The sequence below is a fragment of the Aegilops tauschii genome, chromosome 6, assembly GCF_002575655.3.
Source record: "Aegilops tauschii subsp. strangulata cultivar AL8/78 chromosome 6, Aet v6.0, whole genome shotgun sequence".
NCBI lineage: Eukaryota > Viridiplantae > Streptophyta > Magnoliopsida > Poales > Poaceae > Aegilops > Aegilops tauschii.
The window spans coordinates 376274705-376293923 of record NC_053040.3 but is presented as its reverse complement, the minus strand read 5'-3'; the positions used below and the strand labels follow the sequence as shown (position 1 = coordinate 376293923).

The 19219-nt window shown below is 42.7% G+C and overlaps 2 protein-coding genes across 2 annotated transcripts; both read right to left on the bottom strand.

The window, feature by feature from the left end:
* Positions 1-1611: 1611 nt before the first annotated feature.
* LOC109741485 (phosphoribulokinase, chloroplastic) lies at positions 1612-4255 on the bottom strand. The gene is made up of 5 exons (XM_020300573.4): positions 3203-4255; positions 2863-2947; positions 2692-2776; positions 2354-2598; positions 1612-2127 (listed from the first exon to the last, which is right to left on the bottom strand). Exons 1-5 carry the CDS (start codon positions 3748-3750, stop codon positions 1876-1878), a joined length of 1215 nt encoding a protein of 404 aa, XP_020156162.1. The 5' UTR covers positions 3751-4255; the 3' UTR covers positions 1612-1875.
* A 1525-nt stretch (positions 4256-5780) lies between these two features.
* LOC109741486 (secretory carrier-associated membrane protein 5) lies at positions 5781-9045 on the bottom strand. The gene is made up of 12 exons (XM_020300575.4): positions 8831-9045; positions 8559-8696; positions 8413-8475; positions 8250-8283; positions 8041-8163; positions 7888-7950; positions 7607-7700; positions 7341-7386; positions 7175-7242; positions 6978-7026; positions 6756-6821; positions 5781-6072 (listed from the first exon to the last, which is right to left on the bottom strand). The coding sequence occupies exons 1-12, from the start codon at positions 8882-8884 to the stop codon at positions 6040-6042; spliced, it is 831 nt and encodes a 276-aa protein (XP_020156164.1). The 5' UTR covers positions 8885-9045; the 3' UTR covers positions 5781-6039.
* Between the last annotated feature and the right edge of the window lie 10174 nt (positions 9046-19219).

The window sequence follows — 19219 nt, the reverse complement described above, 5'->3', positions numbered from 1 at the left end:
TTAGAATTTATTTAATCACTTTAAATCAACATTATCCAGAATAGTAAAAGATGACGTCAGCATGACATCATGCTGACGTCAACAGTCAACTGTGCAGTTGACTGGGTCAACTATGTGTGGGTCCCGCATGTCATACACTGCTTAGTTTAATTAGGGTTTAGCTAATTAATTACTGTTTAATTAAAGTAACTAATTAATTAGATTAATTTAAACAGGATTAATTAACTTAATTAACTTACTAATTAATTAATTAACTAATTAATAATTTTATTAATTACATTTTCATTTCCTTTTTATTTTCGTTTTAGGGGTGTGGGGCCCCTACGTCAGTGGCCCAGGGGCATCGGGCCCCACCCGGCAGTGGCCCAGGAGGCCGACCGGGGCGGGCGCGTGGTAACGGGCGTGGGCGCCCGTCGGGGCTGACCCTAGCGCGGCGGGCAGAGCCCCGTGACGCCAGATCAGCGCGCCGACCGGCCGGGGCCGCGGTTGGCGGCGACGGCGAGCGAACGGCAGGCGCGCGGTGTTGTCGGTGCGCGGGGCACGACGAGCTGCAGCACTAGCGGGCAGGAGCGGCAGCGGCGAAACGGCGCGGGCGTGCCGGGACGAGCAGGACGCAGGCGTGGCGCGGTGAGCGCGTCCACGGGCGCGACGACGGTGGCACGGAGCAGAGCGGCCAGGGCGCGGCCGGAGCGCGAGGAACCGCGAGCAGGGGAGAGAAGGGGGAGGCCGCGGCCTCACCTTCCGATGCAGGGGATGGCAGTGGGCGCGAGGAGGAGGCGGATGACGGCGAGCGACGGGCAGGGCGGCGCTGGCGATGCGTCATGGTGACGGCGAGCGGCGACAGCGCGTCGTCGGGGCTCGGGGCACCGCGGGGTCGAGCCCCCGATCCAGTACGGGTCGAGGGGGGGCGGGCGCCGTGCGGGAGGAGACGGGAGGCGAGCGCCAACGAGGAGCGACGGCGTCGAGGACGCCCAGATCCAGGGGGCGCGAGGGAGAGAGAAGTGGGGGGGGGGAGCGAGTGGGGAGTGGTTGGGGTAAGGTTTCTGTCGGGGTGAGGGGATAAGGGAGCGCCGGCTGGGCCGGTTCGGTGGGCCGTGGCCCAGGAGCGGCAGGGGGCCTCTCTCACTTTTCTTCCTTTTTTTTAAAGACTTTTCTGTTTTCTTATTTTTATTATTTTATTTCTTTACTGTTTTCATCTAAACTTCCTTTTATTTTAGTTTTATAAGATGCCAAATGAGCACCTAAATTAGTATTACTAATTAGTTCACTGCCACAATTATTTTGGGACATTATTAAATTAGTTATATTATTATAACTTTATAAAAGGCATTAATTTAATTGTTTTTGCTGCTGTTTTAATTACTTTAGAGCCCTAAAACATTTTATCAAATTTTGGTCTCTTCACCAATATATCCTATGAATTATTTGCCATAATAAGAACATTTTAGTTTTTTTATGTTTGAAAACATTTACTGTTTGCCTATATTTTAAATTTGAATTTGAATCGTTTTGAACGAGTTTATCAACAGTAACCATGGTGATGTGGCATCTTTAACAGAGGTTTACAGCAGTAACAGCCAAAAAAAGGACACGCTAGATAAAAGCAGCCGCTTTTGATTCTAGCAAACACATGTATTTTCTGCATTGAAACATGGGAGAAGATGTACATCGAAATGTGTTAAGAAGAGACATAAGAGACCCTCATCATGGAGAGGATTTTCGAGAAGTTCAAAATGCAGGTTTTCATGAGTTCTGCAGTGAACTTTCTACCGTCTTCTAGCTGTAATATATTCAAACTAGGTACAAGAAATGGGAGGATGCTCATTCTCATTGAGTTGGTGATGAAATGATTTGTGAACTTGAATTTGGGGCTGATCAAACTTTTGCTGCTTCAGCAGGAACGCCGGCCCTCTCAGCGATGATCTGTTCATAGAGATCTCTAATCTTCAGTCCTACGATGGTCTGGAAGAGACCTGTTCCATTGTTGCTGCCTGGAAAGTCTGCATGCTTTAGCATTTGCTGTGTCACCTCCCCGTAGAACTTGGTTGAGAGGTTGCTTAGGTGGCTCTCAACATAGATGAGTTCATCTAGTCTGTCAAATTGCCCGTCCATCTCCAGCACCGATACCTGAAGTAAACAAGCAAACACTAAGATTGTACAGCATTGTCTAAGGCAGGAACTGTTTGACAGCTAGAATTGTTCTACTCAGTGAATAGTTGATTTCTAGTCCAAGAATGGTTTTGGAGCTCTCTTATTTTGTCCTACTTGCTATGTTTCTTTCGATTTATTTCCAAGTAACAGCAGTTAGCATTACTCGTTGGACACAAAAGGATAAATAAACCAAGATGAGTACCTCTTGGCCAAAGTAAGTGTCTGGGCCATAGGAAAATTTGATGCCAGGGTAAGAGCATGTAAGCTTTCTTCCACAAGGGATCCAGTTGATGGTTGATCCTTCATCGAAGAGGTAAACCGGGTTGAAGAACTTAATGCCTTCTTTCATGATCAATTTAACACGCAGCACCTTTCCTTCGTTGTCATCAGGAATCAGCTGGGTTGGCAGAACTTCAATCACAGCATCAGCGTATTGCTTCTGCGGATCTGTCATACCAAGTGGTCAGTTTACATGCCATCTTTTATTATTTTTGGTTTATGGAAAACACTTGTTGTGATTAGTTGGTAAAAAGGCAGTACCAATAAAGGCATCAAAATCAGGTTTCCTGGCTTCGATGCTAGCCTTGATGCTTTCAAGACTGTGCCCACGCTCTGCCATGTCTCTCTGCAAAAGTGCCAGTGATTGTTTTTTAGAGTTAGATAACAGCAACAAAATCCATTGAAACATCTAAACCTTGCTGTTCAGCTCACCTGAATTTTCCATGCGAACTTAACCTCATTGCTGATGTCTAAGTAGATGCTGAAATCAAGGAGCTCTCTCACACGTTCATCATACCTGGTTTAAAAATTTATGTTTGTTACAGCTTGCAAAATGATCATGTTTATTTTAGTCAGGGAATACTGCTAACTGTTAAGCATCAGGGAATCGAATATTTTGTGGAAACTTAACAGAAGTTGCTGCTGTGATTCAAAAGATTTTATGATAACCACTTACCCAACAGCTACTGGAATATGATGAAGAAATAAAGAAAAAACAGACACCAAATACTGGAACAGTCGGGAGAAGCATGGGGGTAGAATGTGAACTCACATTGGGTGCAAACCCTCGATGACGAAGATCTTGGGGGGCTGGATGAGCTCCGCCGGGTCGAGGAGGCCAGTGACGTGGTTGTAGATTGGCTTCTCAATAGCCTTGCCTTCCTTGATTGCCTTCACCTGCTCATACATGAGATCAAAGTCGTTTGCCTTGGGGTCCAGGGCGGTCACACCTTTCTCCTTCCTCCCGGTTCTGTCCAAGGAATGGTAGTCATCAAGGCATATGACCGTCGTCGTGTCGCTGATGAGCGTGTTGGAGTCTGGGTTGCCGCCCTTGGGTGGCTCTGCAGCACCTCCAAACACGCTGGTGAGCCGGCGCATGAAGGTGGATTTCCCACATCCCGAGTCTGCTGCCAGGCCAATCACTATTGGCTGCTCAACTGCGCATGAGACCTGGAAGGTCCTTGCCCCATGCCTCGTGTTACTCCTCCTGCTGCTTCTGGTCGTGAAGAAGATGACTTGGTTCTGCCTGAAGCCTGAGTTTGGGATGGTGGTGCATGGGGAGCGCAGGGATGTGGTGGTGTGTGGGCTGCAGAATGCCATGTTTGCTGCCCAACCTCTTGGAGCTGCTCTTCTCCCCTTCAAGTCTTGTAACTGAGACTTGGGGGGAAGAGAGAGCTTGATGAAAGAACTGTGGAGATAAGAGCCAAGAGAACATAAGGAGGGAAATGAGATGGTGATGATGTGGTACACCTATTTTCCTTCTTTTTTTCCTTTTCTTTTCCGGTGATATCAGGGGCAGCTTATAGTGATCTGAAAATGAGTTCTTCCTATAATTCCAAACAATAGTATTTTGTCTGTATTCTTTCCCTGGACACTGAGCTTTCTTACTACGAAAAGCTTCTGATTCCATTTTTGATCATGGCATTTCCTGGTTGATGTTTTTAAACCTATATTGGTTAGAATATAAACTTGCTGGTGCTCTTTGCTGAAAATTTATTTGCTTGTTGCTTGTTTGGTAGCTGCAAAATACGCGAGCGAAGGGCACTTAAAATTCCGCATACGCCGTTTACGATATAATGTCCTGCGGTATACTTGTGCCTGTTTTGTCTGTCCTAACCAGTTGGTGCTTGAATTATGATGGCCAGAGACGCTTGGAGGAAAGCTTGGTGGTGGTTCCATGGATCTAGATATGGTTGTGCCACATGGCAGCTCAAGGATGGCTGGATGCAGATGAGGTAATGGAGGCTGGAAATTGATCGCCGAGAGTTGGAGAGGATATGGCTGATGCCTACTTCACCAAGCTGTAGACCATATGTACGTTTATCTTTCAACAAAGGCAGTCCATGTGTCAGCCTGTGGCCACAGGTATGTGCCATGTCAGCATCCCTAAGTCATTGGATGGCCAATGGCCGCACGAGACATTCCATAGCATATACGCATTAAATTGAAGAAACAGTTTTCACATGCAGCCTCCAAGTAGAATTCCTTTTGACTCGCTCGGGGAACAGAAGTTACAGAACCATAACACATCGTTGATCAGAGGAGAATAGAGACACAGCCATGGGCAGCCGCAGAGCAAAACGAAGGAATCGGAATAGAGGCACATCCATGGGCAGAGCAAGACGAAGGAATCAGAATAGAGGCAAAGCCATGGGCAGAGCAAGACGAAGGAATCAGGAGCGGCTATTCTGAGCACAGGCTCATCTACACCCGTACATGAACAGTAAATTAGTCAAAAATAGCAAAAAGTTCAGAATTTTTTTTATATCCAAGATGCTTGAGTGCGCAAGGCACGTGCAAATTTTCGTGCTGTTAGGACATTCGAGGAAGTCATGGCAAAAAAAATGGCTCTGGAAGAAACTTTGAAAAACTGCATTGTTTAGACCTGATTTTGTTTTTTTGCATGAGCTCCTCAAATGTTATTTTAGCACAAAAATTTGCACACTCCTAGAATGGATGAAAATACCCTAAAAAGAATGGATGACAAAAAATCAGATATTTTATAATTGTTTACTGTTCATTCAAAGCATCTGAGCCTGGGCACCGTTGTGGATTACCGGAATCTATATCATTTTCCACTGTATATTAGTAGATAATCAAGCAATGTAACAAGCGTAAATCTCTGGAAACGAGAAGATCAAGGACCTCTTCTTTGATTGAAGGAATTACGTTAAACTTTGGAGGATTCCGTTCCTTAGGACCTTTTGTCATGCATCTTATTTGATTCGTATGAGTACTTTGTAGAGTTTTAAAGAAAAAAAATCTATAAAGTACAACCACATGCAATATTTTCTGTCCATGAAGTGATTTTTTTTTTACTTCTTGTTATGGCGCAAGCGCAACCAAACTTCTGTTATACATTCTCATGTTTCATTTCATATACATGGTAGGATTCAGTGAAGGCTAGAAGGACGTCATGGTTAAAAAATATGCATGGATGTTTATAAGAAATGGAATCTGCAATGAAGGCTAGAAGATTCCTTGGTCATCACTTCACAAGGCACAGATGAGAAGATCATATGGTTTTGCTGTCTTTAGGTTCCAACTACCATGGCCCTCACAGAAGAGAGAAGACAGCAGCTCACCAGCAGACGAATCAAATATGCAAACAAACTAGCGAACAAAAATGCTAGGCTTCAAACAACATGCAGTTTATAGAGGTAAGATCCAAGGCTTTAAACAACAGATAGTTCCAGAGATAACACTAATACAACAGTTGTTACACTTCTACTCTCTTCCAACAAATAAACAAACTTCTGAACTTCTGAGGCAAATTATTCCCATAACTACCATAACATACAAAGAATGGCATGTAATCATATGTATGCACAGAACCGCAGCACGCTTCGATGACACCGGTGGACTTCTGTATCTTCTTCCGTTGCCGCTTCACTTGTGCCCTCTGAAATACATGTATACTCTCTGCATGCACCAAAATTAGAGCAAGATCAAGTGCTGAGCTGCTGGTATTTTGCGCTGCAAGGAACTTGGCAAACACCATAGTTCTATATGCATAGGTGACAGCATAAAGGAAAAATAATATTAACAAAATGTGACATGCTCGCTCAATCTTCCTGTATTTGCTTTACTTGTAAATTAAATTATACATTACACATATTTTTCTGTTGAAACAAATATAAGGAAGACTGATGAACATAGAAAAACAAAGGTAAGTTTACTGAAAAACTGTGCTCTGACTGATGGTTAATATAACTTTCTTCCAGCAGTAAACACTGGTATCACAACTGGATAGATTCCATATTATCCTAATTTTAAGAGATCACTATTGTTGAAATTTATGTATAGACTTAATACTTATAGATAGCTAGAGGGCAGGAGTAATTAAACAAATAACATACAGAGTACTTCTAGTTTTAGATAAGTTACTAGCATCTCCAATTGTTCCATGACTCCATTTATGTCATATATGCATATGAGAATTCAAACTGTATGATCCAAGTAAATGAGTACCTATTTACTTCCTTATCCATTTAGATATAGTACCCAAAGATGAGTGAGGGATGCGCGAAACCAAAGAATGAGGAACGTGATAAATGCAGAATAGGAGGCAAGGGGCAGAGGGAGATAGCAGATTAGTCACAGACCTGAAGAACCCAAATGCTCACAACTGTCTCCAGTGAAAACAAGGCAAATCCGACAAAGTAAAGTATCTGAAAGAAAGATCGTTGGCCTTAAATGTTACATACACTGAACATACAAAATTGTATCGACATACTTTATAGAAATAGAAACATGTCCGGCTGTTCATTCCACATAGGAAGTATATGAACTGCAGAAGGATGAATAGCATCTATAGAACAACTCACCCCAACTAATGCATGATCAGAGAAGGTATCGATTGCAGCCAGTATACCCCTGATGACAGAAAGCATACTTTGTTTAGAGCCACATAAAAAAAATCAACAGCCTCACGCATTGAGACACTGTACAGTGGCTATCTATCGTATTAAAATTCTAGGCAGTAATTGCTTGAAGCAATACATAGTGTGGTAAGTTATCTTACGTTAGTGACTTCCCACGAAACACGATTGGCGGAGCAATGGCAGCAATTATACAAAAGCCAATGTGGAGCTGCAACGAAACAAAGAAAACATAATTCAATCAGGTTGCCAACATAAATAGCATATCAGATGAAGAAAGCAGAAACCACAAGTTCATCAAGACCTTACCATGTAACAAAGGAAAAACCACCCAAAGCTGAATGCGCTGTCAGTTCTGTTCAACAAGTTGACCAGATATTAAAATAAAGCCACTACTAGTGCTAGGAAAAGTACAGTGCAGATATTAGAATTCAGTTAAATCAAACATCTAGTAGAAATAAAGCTATGCATGTTAAGCTGATACAAAGTGGAATCCAGAATTAGTGGCATGAACTGGTGCAGATATTCTGTACACATAGCAGGAAGCCAGAAAGTGTTGGCTATTAGATGCATACCTCATTGCACGGTACAGAGGCCTATACCACATCAAGTACGACAAAGGTACTCCAAGCATACCGTAGATAGTAGCCAGGAAAAACAGTTTAGAGTCTGCAAGCATAAGGAAATCCAAAGATTTAGTGGTCTGCTCCATTACAAGACATAATAGCAGAATAGGACTAGCACTTGTTGGTACCCAAACTGCAATTCAAGTACATCTCATTTGCCCGTTATATACAATACATATGTGCAGGTGCACAGAGCATGAAAACTAACTAGAAAAGGGTACTTAGCTCACCTCCCCCTCTGATCCAACAGACTGTGACAGCAATGAAATTCCAAACGAGGCAAAGCACGATGCCTGTAGATTATTGCAACCCCAAATATCGTCAGTAAGTACATACAATGCTGCCTCTTAAAACTGGTATCTCATGAGTGTGTGCGTAGTTACCGAGCCAGCTAGCAAAAGCAAGATACTGCAACCGCTGCGCGTTGGCTGGTATTTCATTGGCAATGTCATGGTGGATGATTGGGAAGAACGGCGGCCAGTTCTTGTCCTCCATGGGCACCCCAGCTACATGATAACACAAGATTCAATACACAGTTTCATGAGGGCATAATTTATCCACTGATGTAGACCCAATGCAAGTAGAAGCGTACCGCTCTTGAGAGCTTCCTCCCTCCTCTTGATGTCCTTCACCCACAAAAAATTCAAAATTGAGAACAACGAACAGGAGAGGAAAAAATGTCAACAACTGAATATCCTAGTAATGTATCAAATCAACTGTAAGAATCCAAGACAACAGCAGCATAAGAAGCTTACCGCCTCTCGCCTCTTGAGATCTGCCTGCCACTGCGAGAGCTCGCTTTCCTTGCCACTCGAACCCTGCAAAGCAACCATATTAGCGTAGAGCAGAGAGCACGGCCAATCACTCCCTCGGCAACAGCAAACGGGAGATCCTCTCTTACGTTCATGTTGTCAAGGGGGATGTCGACGGCGGCGTCGCCGTTGCCACCGGCGCCGAATCCGACGGGCTCCGTCGGGCGAAACTGGAACTGCGACTTACCGCCGCCACCACCAGCGGCACCACCGCGTCCTCCCCCATTCTGCGCACGAACCACCAGATGCACAGCTCGTCAGAACACGCTAAAATTCAAACGCCGGAGCTCGGCGGGGAGATCCCGCCCGAGATCTATCTGCCGGGTCATGCTAAGCTAGAGGGGGAGAAATGGGGGATTACGGAGAAGGCGTTGTCGTCGGCGCCCTCGTCGAAGGGGTTGGGATCTCGGTACATCCTCGCAGCTCGCAGCTTCGCCTGGCTGGATTCGGGCGGTGGAAGCGTCGAGTGGAAATGATCGGTGGTTTGGTCTGGTGTCACGGTGTGACACGGGAGGTTAGAAGGGAATCGGTGGGTGTGGGGGTTGGAGTGGGCGTGTCGGCCGCGGTGGACTGACTCACTCGCGACTGACTACTAACTCAAAGTCGCTTCAGGTTCAAGTTGTTCGGTTTTTTTTCCAACGCTAAGCGTCGGTCGATCGGTGGAGGTCTCTATCGGTGGTCTTCCGCACTATCAGATCAAGCACCGTCTACGGTTGAGATTAGCTTGCTGACTCAGTTGTCTCCTCTCGTCCACGTAGTCTTGGGCAGCACCCTAAAAAAGAAAACTGTCGCATCTTCATCGCAAGCGTTGTCGTGGTGTGAATTCTAGCAGGAAGAGAGGGAAAGAAACGAGGCCTGATCAAGCAAGACGCAGGGGGTGCCGCAACGAAGTATACAGGTTCAGGCCCCTCATAGTGAAGGTAAAAAAACCTAATCATGTTCTCTGAGGAGAATGTTCTTGTGTTGAGATTTGTGTTTACAAGGTTTCAAACCCGTAAGCAAGTGATGAATGGATGCTTATATAGAGTTTGTTATCTCCTTTGCTTTCTATGTTACAGGTGATTAAAGTTCAACAATAATGCACACCCACTACTCGTAGTAACGGGTGTCTTGATATAACGCCAGGTCTTCATGGTTGCGATAATGCCTTTAACTAATGCATCTGGTCATTAGGTTGCTTCTGCCCGAGTGGAATCATGCTTCTTTAGTACATCTCCAACGTCAACCCTCAAAACGCTTGCATACGTTCGGACCGCGTGCCGATGTCCTGGACTAGGGGGTGCTTACCATGTTGGCTCGCCACGTATGGTCTGGACCAAGGACCCAACGATAACTGATGAATGGACCATGCAGGCCTTGGTCCTCGACGTAATCAAGATGAAGATCTCCGAAGACATAACGTACACTTCAAGACATATTTGAATGATCAACATGCTTATCCCTAGATTGTAACCGACCATGTGTAAACCCTAGATACCTCTGGTGCCTATATAAGCCGTGGGGTTTAGCCTGTAGAGACACGATTACAAGCTTTTTAGAGGTTTAGACCTTAGAACTCTTTCATACGATCTCGAGGTAGATCATATTGTACTCTGTACCCCATCACAATCAATATATCAAAAGCATGAGGTAGCGTTTTACCTTCTCGAGAGGGCCTGAACCTGGTTAACACCTATTGGGTTCTATGGTAGGATGCGTCAACTGCAAATTAAAATTTCCTACCGGAGGAACATCCAGGAACAATGTTAACAGAGATGGATCACGGATCGTTACGACTAGACGCGCAGTGCCATGCAGCGGAAGTAGAGTTGGGTAAGCGCATCTCTGGAGTCGTCTCCTCCTCGATCTGCCACGTAGCCGATCGGATCCCACAAAAAGGTTCACCGGAGCGGCGCAAGTGCGCGGCCTCTATGATATGTGCGCGTGCAAGAGGAATGTCGTGCGGTGGACTGCTTGGTCCGATCACACAATCAACGGTCAGTGGAGGTGGCTAGTTGCAACACATGCAAAGCCCTAGTGATGATGACATGTCCATTTTGCATCATGTTTTCCTACTGTTATTTATATTGTTTGGACGCGTCTAGCTGGCGCCCAGCCGCCCAGTATAATTAGTGAGCGGGCGGTTATTTAAGGAAATTTTTTGTCCCCTTTTCTAATCAGAAAATCTTTCTCGTCTAATCCATTTTCCCGCGACGTATTAAATAGCAACAAGCACTTTGTTCTCCTATACATTTACTTGTGGTTTCAGAATTTTAAAAAGGCATAACTTTTAATCCGCACATCGGAATTGCGATCTACTTTCACCGTTGGAATCTTCGCGACATGCTCTTCAAAACTAGATCCCGCATGGGTATGTTTCAACGAACTAGTCTTCCTGCCAACTAAACATCAATATATGTGCAACTAGACTACATGTCGCGCCAACTGAGCATATGTGTGTGCCAATAGTCTTTCTCTCAACTAAACATCAATGTGTGTGCAACTAGACTACATTCCCGCGCCAATTGAGCATATGTGTGTGCCAATAGTCCTGCCAACTAAACATCAATGTATTCGCAACTAGACTACATTGCCGCGCCAACTGAGCATATATGTGTAACTAGTCCTGTCAACTAAATATCAATGTGTGTGCAACTAGACTATATTGCCGCGTCAATTATGCATATGTGTGTGCAACTAGTGTCCTGCCAACTAAACATCAATATGTGTGCAACTAGACTAAATTACAAGCCAACTGAGCATGTGTGTATGCAACTAGTCCTTTTGGCAACTAAACATCAATGTGTGTGCGACTGGACTATATTATAAGCCAACTAAACATCAATATTTGTGCAACTAGACTAAATTATAAGCCAACTGAGCATGTGCGTGTGCAACTAGTCCTTCTGGCAACAAAACATCAATGTGTGTGCAACTAGACTACATTATAAGCCAACTAAACATCAATGTGTGTACAATTAGAATAAATTACAAGCCAACTAATTTTAAAAAAAGTTGCACCATGTAGTATTAAAGTTGCCCAATGCAGTATTTTAGTTGCACCATATAGCATCAAAGTTGACATCAAAAAAATCCGTCGAAACATATCCATGCGGGATCTAGTTTCAAAGATCTCGTCGCGATGAATCCAACGGTGAAAACGGGACTGAATTCCGACGTGTGGTTTAAAAGATACGGCTTTAAAAGAATTTGAAATCCCGAAATAAAAATACGTGGATCTGTTTTCTCTAACTGATGGGACTAGTGTGAACACATTTAATGCCAGCACCAACATGCGCTATGAGACAAAAATAAATACACATGCATGTGTGTGACAGAGCGGCCGCTCGAGACGCCCAAACAGCGCGCGCACACTTTTTAGTTTTTAGGATATTGTTTTATGCATAATAATGCTTTATGGAGTAATTCTAATGCCTTCATAATATGCAAGGTTTACACAAAGAGGGAGAATGCCGGCAGCTGGAATTCTGGGCCTGAAAAGCTACATCAGAGTTACCTATCTGCACATATCCAAGAGCTGAAAATTTACGGAGAATTGTTTTGGAATATATAAAAAATACTGAAGCAAATAACTACCGGAGGGGGCCACCCTGGTGAGCACAAGACACCAGGCCGCGCCTGGGCCCCCAGGCGCGCCCTGGTGGGTTGTGCCCTCCTCGGCCCACCTCTGGTGCCCATCTTCTGGTATATAGGTCATTTTGACCTAGAAAAAATCAGAGGGGGACTTTCGGGATGAAGCGCCGCCGTCTCGAGGCGGAACTTAGCAGGAGCACTTTTGCCCTCCGGCGAAGCGATTCCGCCGGGGGAACTTCCCTCCCGGAGGGGGAAATCATCGTCACCGTCATCACCAACAACCCTCCCTCTCATCTTTGGGAAGGCAATCTTCATCAACATCTTCAATAGCACCATCTCCTCTCAAACCCTACTTCATCTCTTGTGTTCAATCTTTATATCGGAACATCAGATTGGTACCTGTGGGTGACTAGTAGTGTTGATTACATCTTGTAGTTGATTACTATATCATTTATTTGGTGGAAGATTATATGTTCAGATCCATTATGCTATTTAATACCCCTCTGATCTTGATCACGATTATCAACAATGTACCGGTACCCAGGGCGGTGATGTCTACTACGCAACCTTCTTCTTGTAGACTCGTGTTGGGCCTCCAAGCGCAGAGTTTTGTAGGACTGTAGCAAATTTCTCTCAAGTGGATGACCTAAGATTTATCAATCCGTGGGAGGCGTAGGATGAAGATGGTCTCTCTCAAACAACCCTGCAACCAAATAACAAAGAGTCTTTTGTGTCCCCAACACACCCAATACAATGGTAAATTGTATAGGTGCACTAGTTCGGCGAAGAGATGGTGATACAAGTGCAATATGGATGGTAGATAAAGGTTTTTGTAATCTGGAAATATAAAAACAGCAAGGTAGCAAATGGTAAAAGTGAGCGAAAAAGGTATTGCAATGCTTGGAAACAAGGCCTAGGGTTCATACTTTCACTAGTGCAAGTTCTCTCAACAATGATAACATAATTAGATCATATAACAATCCCTCAACGTGCAACAAAGAGTCACTCCAAAGTCACTAATAGTGGAGAACAAACGAAGAGATTATTGTAGGGTACGAAACCACCTCAAAGTTATTCTTTCTGATCGATCTATTGGGCTATTCCTATAAGTGTCACAAACAGCCCTAGAGTTCGTACTAAAATAACACCTTAAGATACACATCAACCAAAACCCTAATGTCACCTAGATACTCCAATGTCACCACAAGTATCCGTGGGTTTGATTATACGATATGCATCACACAATCTCAGATTTATCTATTCAAACCAACACAAAGAACTTCAAAGAGTGCCCCAAAGTTTCTACCGGAGAGTCCAGACGAAAACGTGTGCCAACCCCTATGCATAAGTTCACAAGGTCACAGAACCCGCAAGTTGATCACCATAACATACATCAAGTAGATCACGTGAATATCCCATTGTCACCACAGATAAGCACATGCAAGACATACATCAAGTGTTCTCAAATCCTTAAAGACTCAATCCGATAAGATAACTTCAAAGGGAAAACTCAATCCATTACAAGAAGATAGAGGGGGAGAAACACCATATGATCCAACTATAATAGCAAAGCTCGTGGTACATCAAGATTGTGCCAAATCAAGAACACGAGAGAGAGAGAGAGATCAAAACATAGCTACTGTTACATACCCTCAGCCCCGAGGGTGAACTACTCCCTCCTCGTCATGAAGACCGCCGGGATGATGAAGATGGCCATCGGTGATGGTTCCCCCCTCCGGCAGGGTGCCGGAACAGGGTCCCGATTGGTTTTTGGTGGCTACACAGGCTTGCGGCGGCGGAACTCCCGATCTAGGTTCTGTTCTGGGGTTTTGGGGATTTATAAGAGGTGTTGGCGTCGGGAACAAGTCAGGGGGGCCCACGAGGCGACAACAAGGACGGGGGGCGCGCCCTCCACCCTTGTGGTGGCCTCAGGACTCTTCTTCGATATCTTTTCGTTCCAGTTTTTTTATATTTTCCAAAAATATTCTTCGTAAATTTTCAAGTCAATTGGACTTCGTTTGATATTCCTCTTCTGCGAAACTCAAAAAAAAGGAAAAAACAGAAACTGGCACCGGGCTCTATGTTAATAGGTTAGTCCCAAAAATCATATAAAATGGCATATAAATGCATATAAAACATCCAAGATAGATAATATAATAGCATGGAACAATAAAAAATTATAGATACGTTGGAGACGTATCAAGCATCCCCAAGCTTAATTCTTGCTCGTCCTCGAGTAGGTAAATGATAAAAAAAAGAATTTTTGATGTGGAATGCTATCAAGTGCACAAGTTTGATCAATGATAATTTCAATCACTTTTTCTAGCATCATTGTATATCATAACAGTAGCTCATATCATAAAACTTCTCATGATCAAGTAGCAAGCTATTCACATGTTAAAGCATGGATCATAAACTTTCTTGAAAACTAACAAACTATGTTCTCAGTCATCAAACAATTGCAATTCATCTTATTTTCAGGAAGGGTCTATGTAAGAGCTTTGATTTAGCAAATCCCACATACTCAACTATCATATAGTCTTCCATGATTGCTACCACTCAAAGCATATTTTTAGAACAAATAGCATCCATCGAACACATAGAAAGATATGGGCTTAATGTTTCGCCTCCCAACTTATTTATCATATAGATAATTGTCAACAATAATAATTCATGATCAAATATATTTGAATGGCCATATATGCTTAGATCTTTCCCCATCACATGATGCTTGCCAACTAAAGAGTAGGTTGGAATGAGAAGGAATACTACTGACTCTTGCATAAAAGTAAAAGATAGGCCCTTCGCAGAGGGAAGCAGGGATTTGCAGAGGTGCCAGAGCTCGAAGCTTTTAAAACAGAGATGAAAATACTTTTAAGAGGTATGCTTTCATTGTCAACATAACAACCAAGAGTTCCCAATATCTTCCATACTAAATACATTATAGGCGGTTCCCAAACAGAATGGTAAAGTTTTTACTCCCCCACCGCCAACAAGCACATTCCACGGCTGGTCCAAAACAACAGGTACCGTCCAACTATCAACAATCCTGGGGGAGTTTTGTTTCATTACTTGCGATTTCGTTTTTGATCTTTTGATCATAGGACTGGGCATCCCAATTACCAGCCACTTTCTCGTGAATGATGAGTGGAGTCCACTCATCGTGAGAATAACCCACCTAGCATGGAAGATACTGACAGCCCCTAGTCTCTACATGAGCGATTCGGGCATACAAAACAGATTATTATTTGAAGTTTTAGAGTTTGGCACATGCAAATTTACTTGGAACGGCAGGTAAATACCGCATATAGGTAGATATGGTGGACACTCATGGAAGAAACTTGGTTCAAGGATTTTGGATGCACAAGCAGTATTCCCGCTTAGTACAGAAATTTTGGCTAGCAAAGGATTCTAAATAGCAAGCACCACATGTTGGAGGATCCATAACAATATAACTTCTATACAAATATACCCAAGCATAACTCATTATGTTGTCTTCCTTGTCCAACTTCAACTAATTTGCTCAGGTTTGAAAATAATTAATGGGGCTCACAATCATAGAAGATGTCCAAGATAGTATATTTATATGTGAAATATCTCTTCCTTTAATATTCTTTCATGAATTGTTCAAGTGACCAATACAATGCTTGCTAACTTTCAATAAATTTACCACCTATACTTCTTATATGTGAAGTCATTACTCCCCATGGGATAAGCATATGAAACATAGATAATTTCAGATTTATGATATTCAATTCATTTAACCATTCATGGGATATATAAGTGAAACACGTGAGTAAATGACAAACTACTCCAAAAGATATGAGTGAACATCAATGAGTAGTTGATACGTCTCCAATGTATCTATAATTTTTGATTGCTCCATGCTATATTATCTTCTGTTTTGGACATTATTGGGCTTTATTATTCACTTTTATATTATTTTTGGGACTAACCTATTAACCGGAGGCCCAGCCCAGAATTGTTGTTTTTTGCCTATTTCAGAGTTTCGCAGAAAAAGAATATCAAACGGAGTCCAAACGGAATGAAACCTTCGGGAACGTGATTTTCAGAACGAACGTGATCCAGAGGACTTGGACCCTACGTCAAGAAATCAAACAGTAAGCCATGAGGTAGGGGGGCGCCTACCCCCCAAGCACGCCCTCCACCCTCATGGGCCCCATGTTGCTCCACCGACTTACTCCTTCCTCCTATATATACCTACGTACCCCCAAACGATCAGATACGGAGCCAAAAACCTAATTCCACCGCCACAACCTTCTGTACCCGTGAGATCCCATCTTGGGGCCTGTTCCGGAGCTCCGCCGGAAGGGGCATCGATCACGGAGGGCTTCTACATCAACACCATAGCCTCTTCGATGAAGTGTGAGTAGTTTACCTCAGACCTTCGGGTCCATAGTTATTAGCTAGATGGCTTCTTCTCTCTTTTTGGATCTCAATACAATGTTCTCCCCCTCTCTCGTGGAGATCTATTCGATGTAATCTTCTTTTGCGGTGTGTTTGTTGAGACCGATGAATTGTGGGTTTATGATCAAGTTTATCTATGAACAATATTTGAATCTTCTGAATTCTTTTATGTATGATTGGTTATCTTTGCAAGTCTCTTCGAATTATCAGTTTGGTTTGGCCTACTAGATTGATCTTTCTTGCAATGGGAGATGTGCTTAGCTTTGGGTTCAATCTTGCGGTGTCCTTTCCCAGTGACAGTAGGGGCAGCAAGGCACGTATTGTATTGTTGCCATCGAGGATAACAAGATGGGGTTTTTTATTATATTGCATGAATTTATCCCTCTACATCATGTCATCTTGCTTAAAGCGTTACTCTGTTCTTATGAACTTAATACTCTAGATGCATGCTGGATAGCGGTCGATGTGTGGAGTAATAGTAGTAGATGCAGGCAGGACTCGGTCTACTTGTCTCGGACGTGATGCCTATATACATGATCATACCTAGATATTCTCATAACTATGCTCAATTCTGTCAATTGCTCAACAGTAATTTGTTCACCCACCGTAAAATACTTATGCTCTTGAGAGAAGCCACTAGTGAAACCTATGGCCCCCGGGTCTATTTTCCATCATATTAATCTTCCATTAACAAGCTATTTCCGTTGCCTTTTATTTTACTTTGCATCTTTATTACAAAAATACCAAAAATATTATCTTATCATATCTATCAGATCTCACTCTCGTAAGTGACCGTCTAGGGATTGACAACCCCTTATCGCGTTGGTTGCGAGGATTTATTTGTTTGTGTAGGTGCGAGGGACTCGCGCGTAGCCTCCTACTAGATTGATACCTTGGTTCTCAAAAACTGAGGGAAATACTTACGCTACTTTGCTGCATCACCCTTTCCTCTTCAAGGGAAAACCAACGCAGTGCTCAAGAGGCAGCAAGAAGGATTTTTGGCACCGTTGCCAGGGAGGTCTACGCAAAAGTCAACATACCAAGTACCCATCACAAACCCTTATCTCCCGCATTATATTATTTGCCATTTGCCTCTCGTTTTCCTCTCCCCCACTTCATCCTTGCCGTTTTATTCGCCCTCTCTTTTTCGTTTGCCTCTTTTTGCCCGTCTCTTGTTTGCTCGTGTGTTGGATTGCTTGCTTGTCACGATGGCTCAAGATAATACCAAATTGTGTGACTTTACCAATACCAACAACAATGATTTCCTTAGCACTCCGATTGCTCCTCTTACCAATACTGAATCTTGTGAAATCAATGGTGCTTTGTTGAATCTTGTCATGAAAGATTAGTTCGCCGACCTTCCTAGTGAAGATGCCGCTACCCATCTAAATAGCTTCGTTGATTTGTGTGACATGCAAAAGAAGAAAGATGTTGCCAATGATATTGTTAAACTGAAGCTATTTCCTTTTTCGCTTAGAGATCATGCTAAAGCTTGGTTTTCGTCTTTGCCTAAAAATAGTATTGATTCTTGGAATAAGTGCAAAGATGCTTTTATCTCTAAGTATTTCCCTCCCGCTAAGATCATCTCTCTTAGAAAGGACATTATGAATTTTAAGCAACTTGATCATGAAAATGTTGCACAAGCTTGGGAGAGGATGAAATTAATGATACGTAATTGCCCCACTCATGGTTTGAATTTGTGGATGATTATACAAAATTTTTATGCCAGACTGAATTTTGCTTCTAGAAATCTTTTAGATTCGGCCGCGGGAGGTACTTTTATGGAAATCACTTTAGGAGAAGCTACTAAACTCCTAGATAATATTATGGTTAATTATTCTCAATGGCACACTGAAAGATCTACTAATAAAAAAATGCATGCGATAGAAGAAATTAATGTTTTGAGTGGAAAGATGGATGAACTTATGAAATTATTTGCTTATAAAAGTGTTTCTTCTGATCCTAATGATATGCCTTTGTCCACTTTGATTGAGAATAATAATGAATCTTTGGATGTGAATTTTGTTGGTAGGAATAATTTTGGTAACAACGCGTATAGAGGAAACTTTAATCCTAGGCCTTATCCTAGTAATTCCTCTAATAATTATGGTAATTCCTACAGCAATTCTTATGGAAATTTTAATAAGATGCCTTCTGAATTTTAGACTAGTGTTAAGGAGTTTATGAATTCACAAAAGAATTTCAATGCTTTGCTTGAAGAGAAATTGCTTAAAGTTGATGAATTGGCTAGGAATGTTGATAGAATTTCTCTTGATGTTGATTCTTTAAAACTTAGATCTATTCCTCCTAAGCATGATATCAATGAGTCTCTCAAAGCCATGAGAATTTCCATTGATGAGTGCAAAGAGAGAACCGCTAGGATGCGTGCTAAGAAAGATTACTTTATGAAAGCGTGTTCTTCAAATTTCTATGAAAATAAAGATGAAGATCTAAAAGTTATTGATGTGTCCCCTATTAAATCTTTGTTTTGCAATATGAATCTTGATAATGATGGGACTGAATATGATCCACCTTTACCTAGAAGGCGTTCCAAAAATTCGGAGTTTTTAGATCTTGATGCTAAAATTGATAAAAGTGGGATTGAAGAGAACATAACTCTAGATGTTAATGAACCTACTATTTTGGATTTCAAGGAATTTAATTATGATAATTGCTCTTTGATAGATTGTATTTCCTTTTTGCAATCCGTGATAAATTCTCCTCATGCTTATAGTCAAAATAAAGCCTT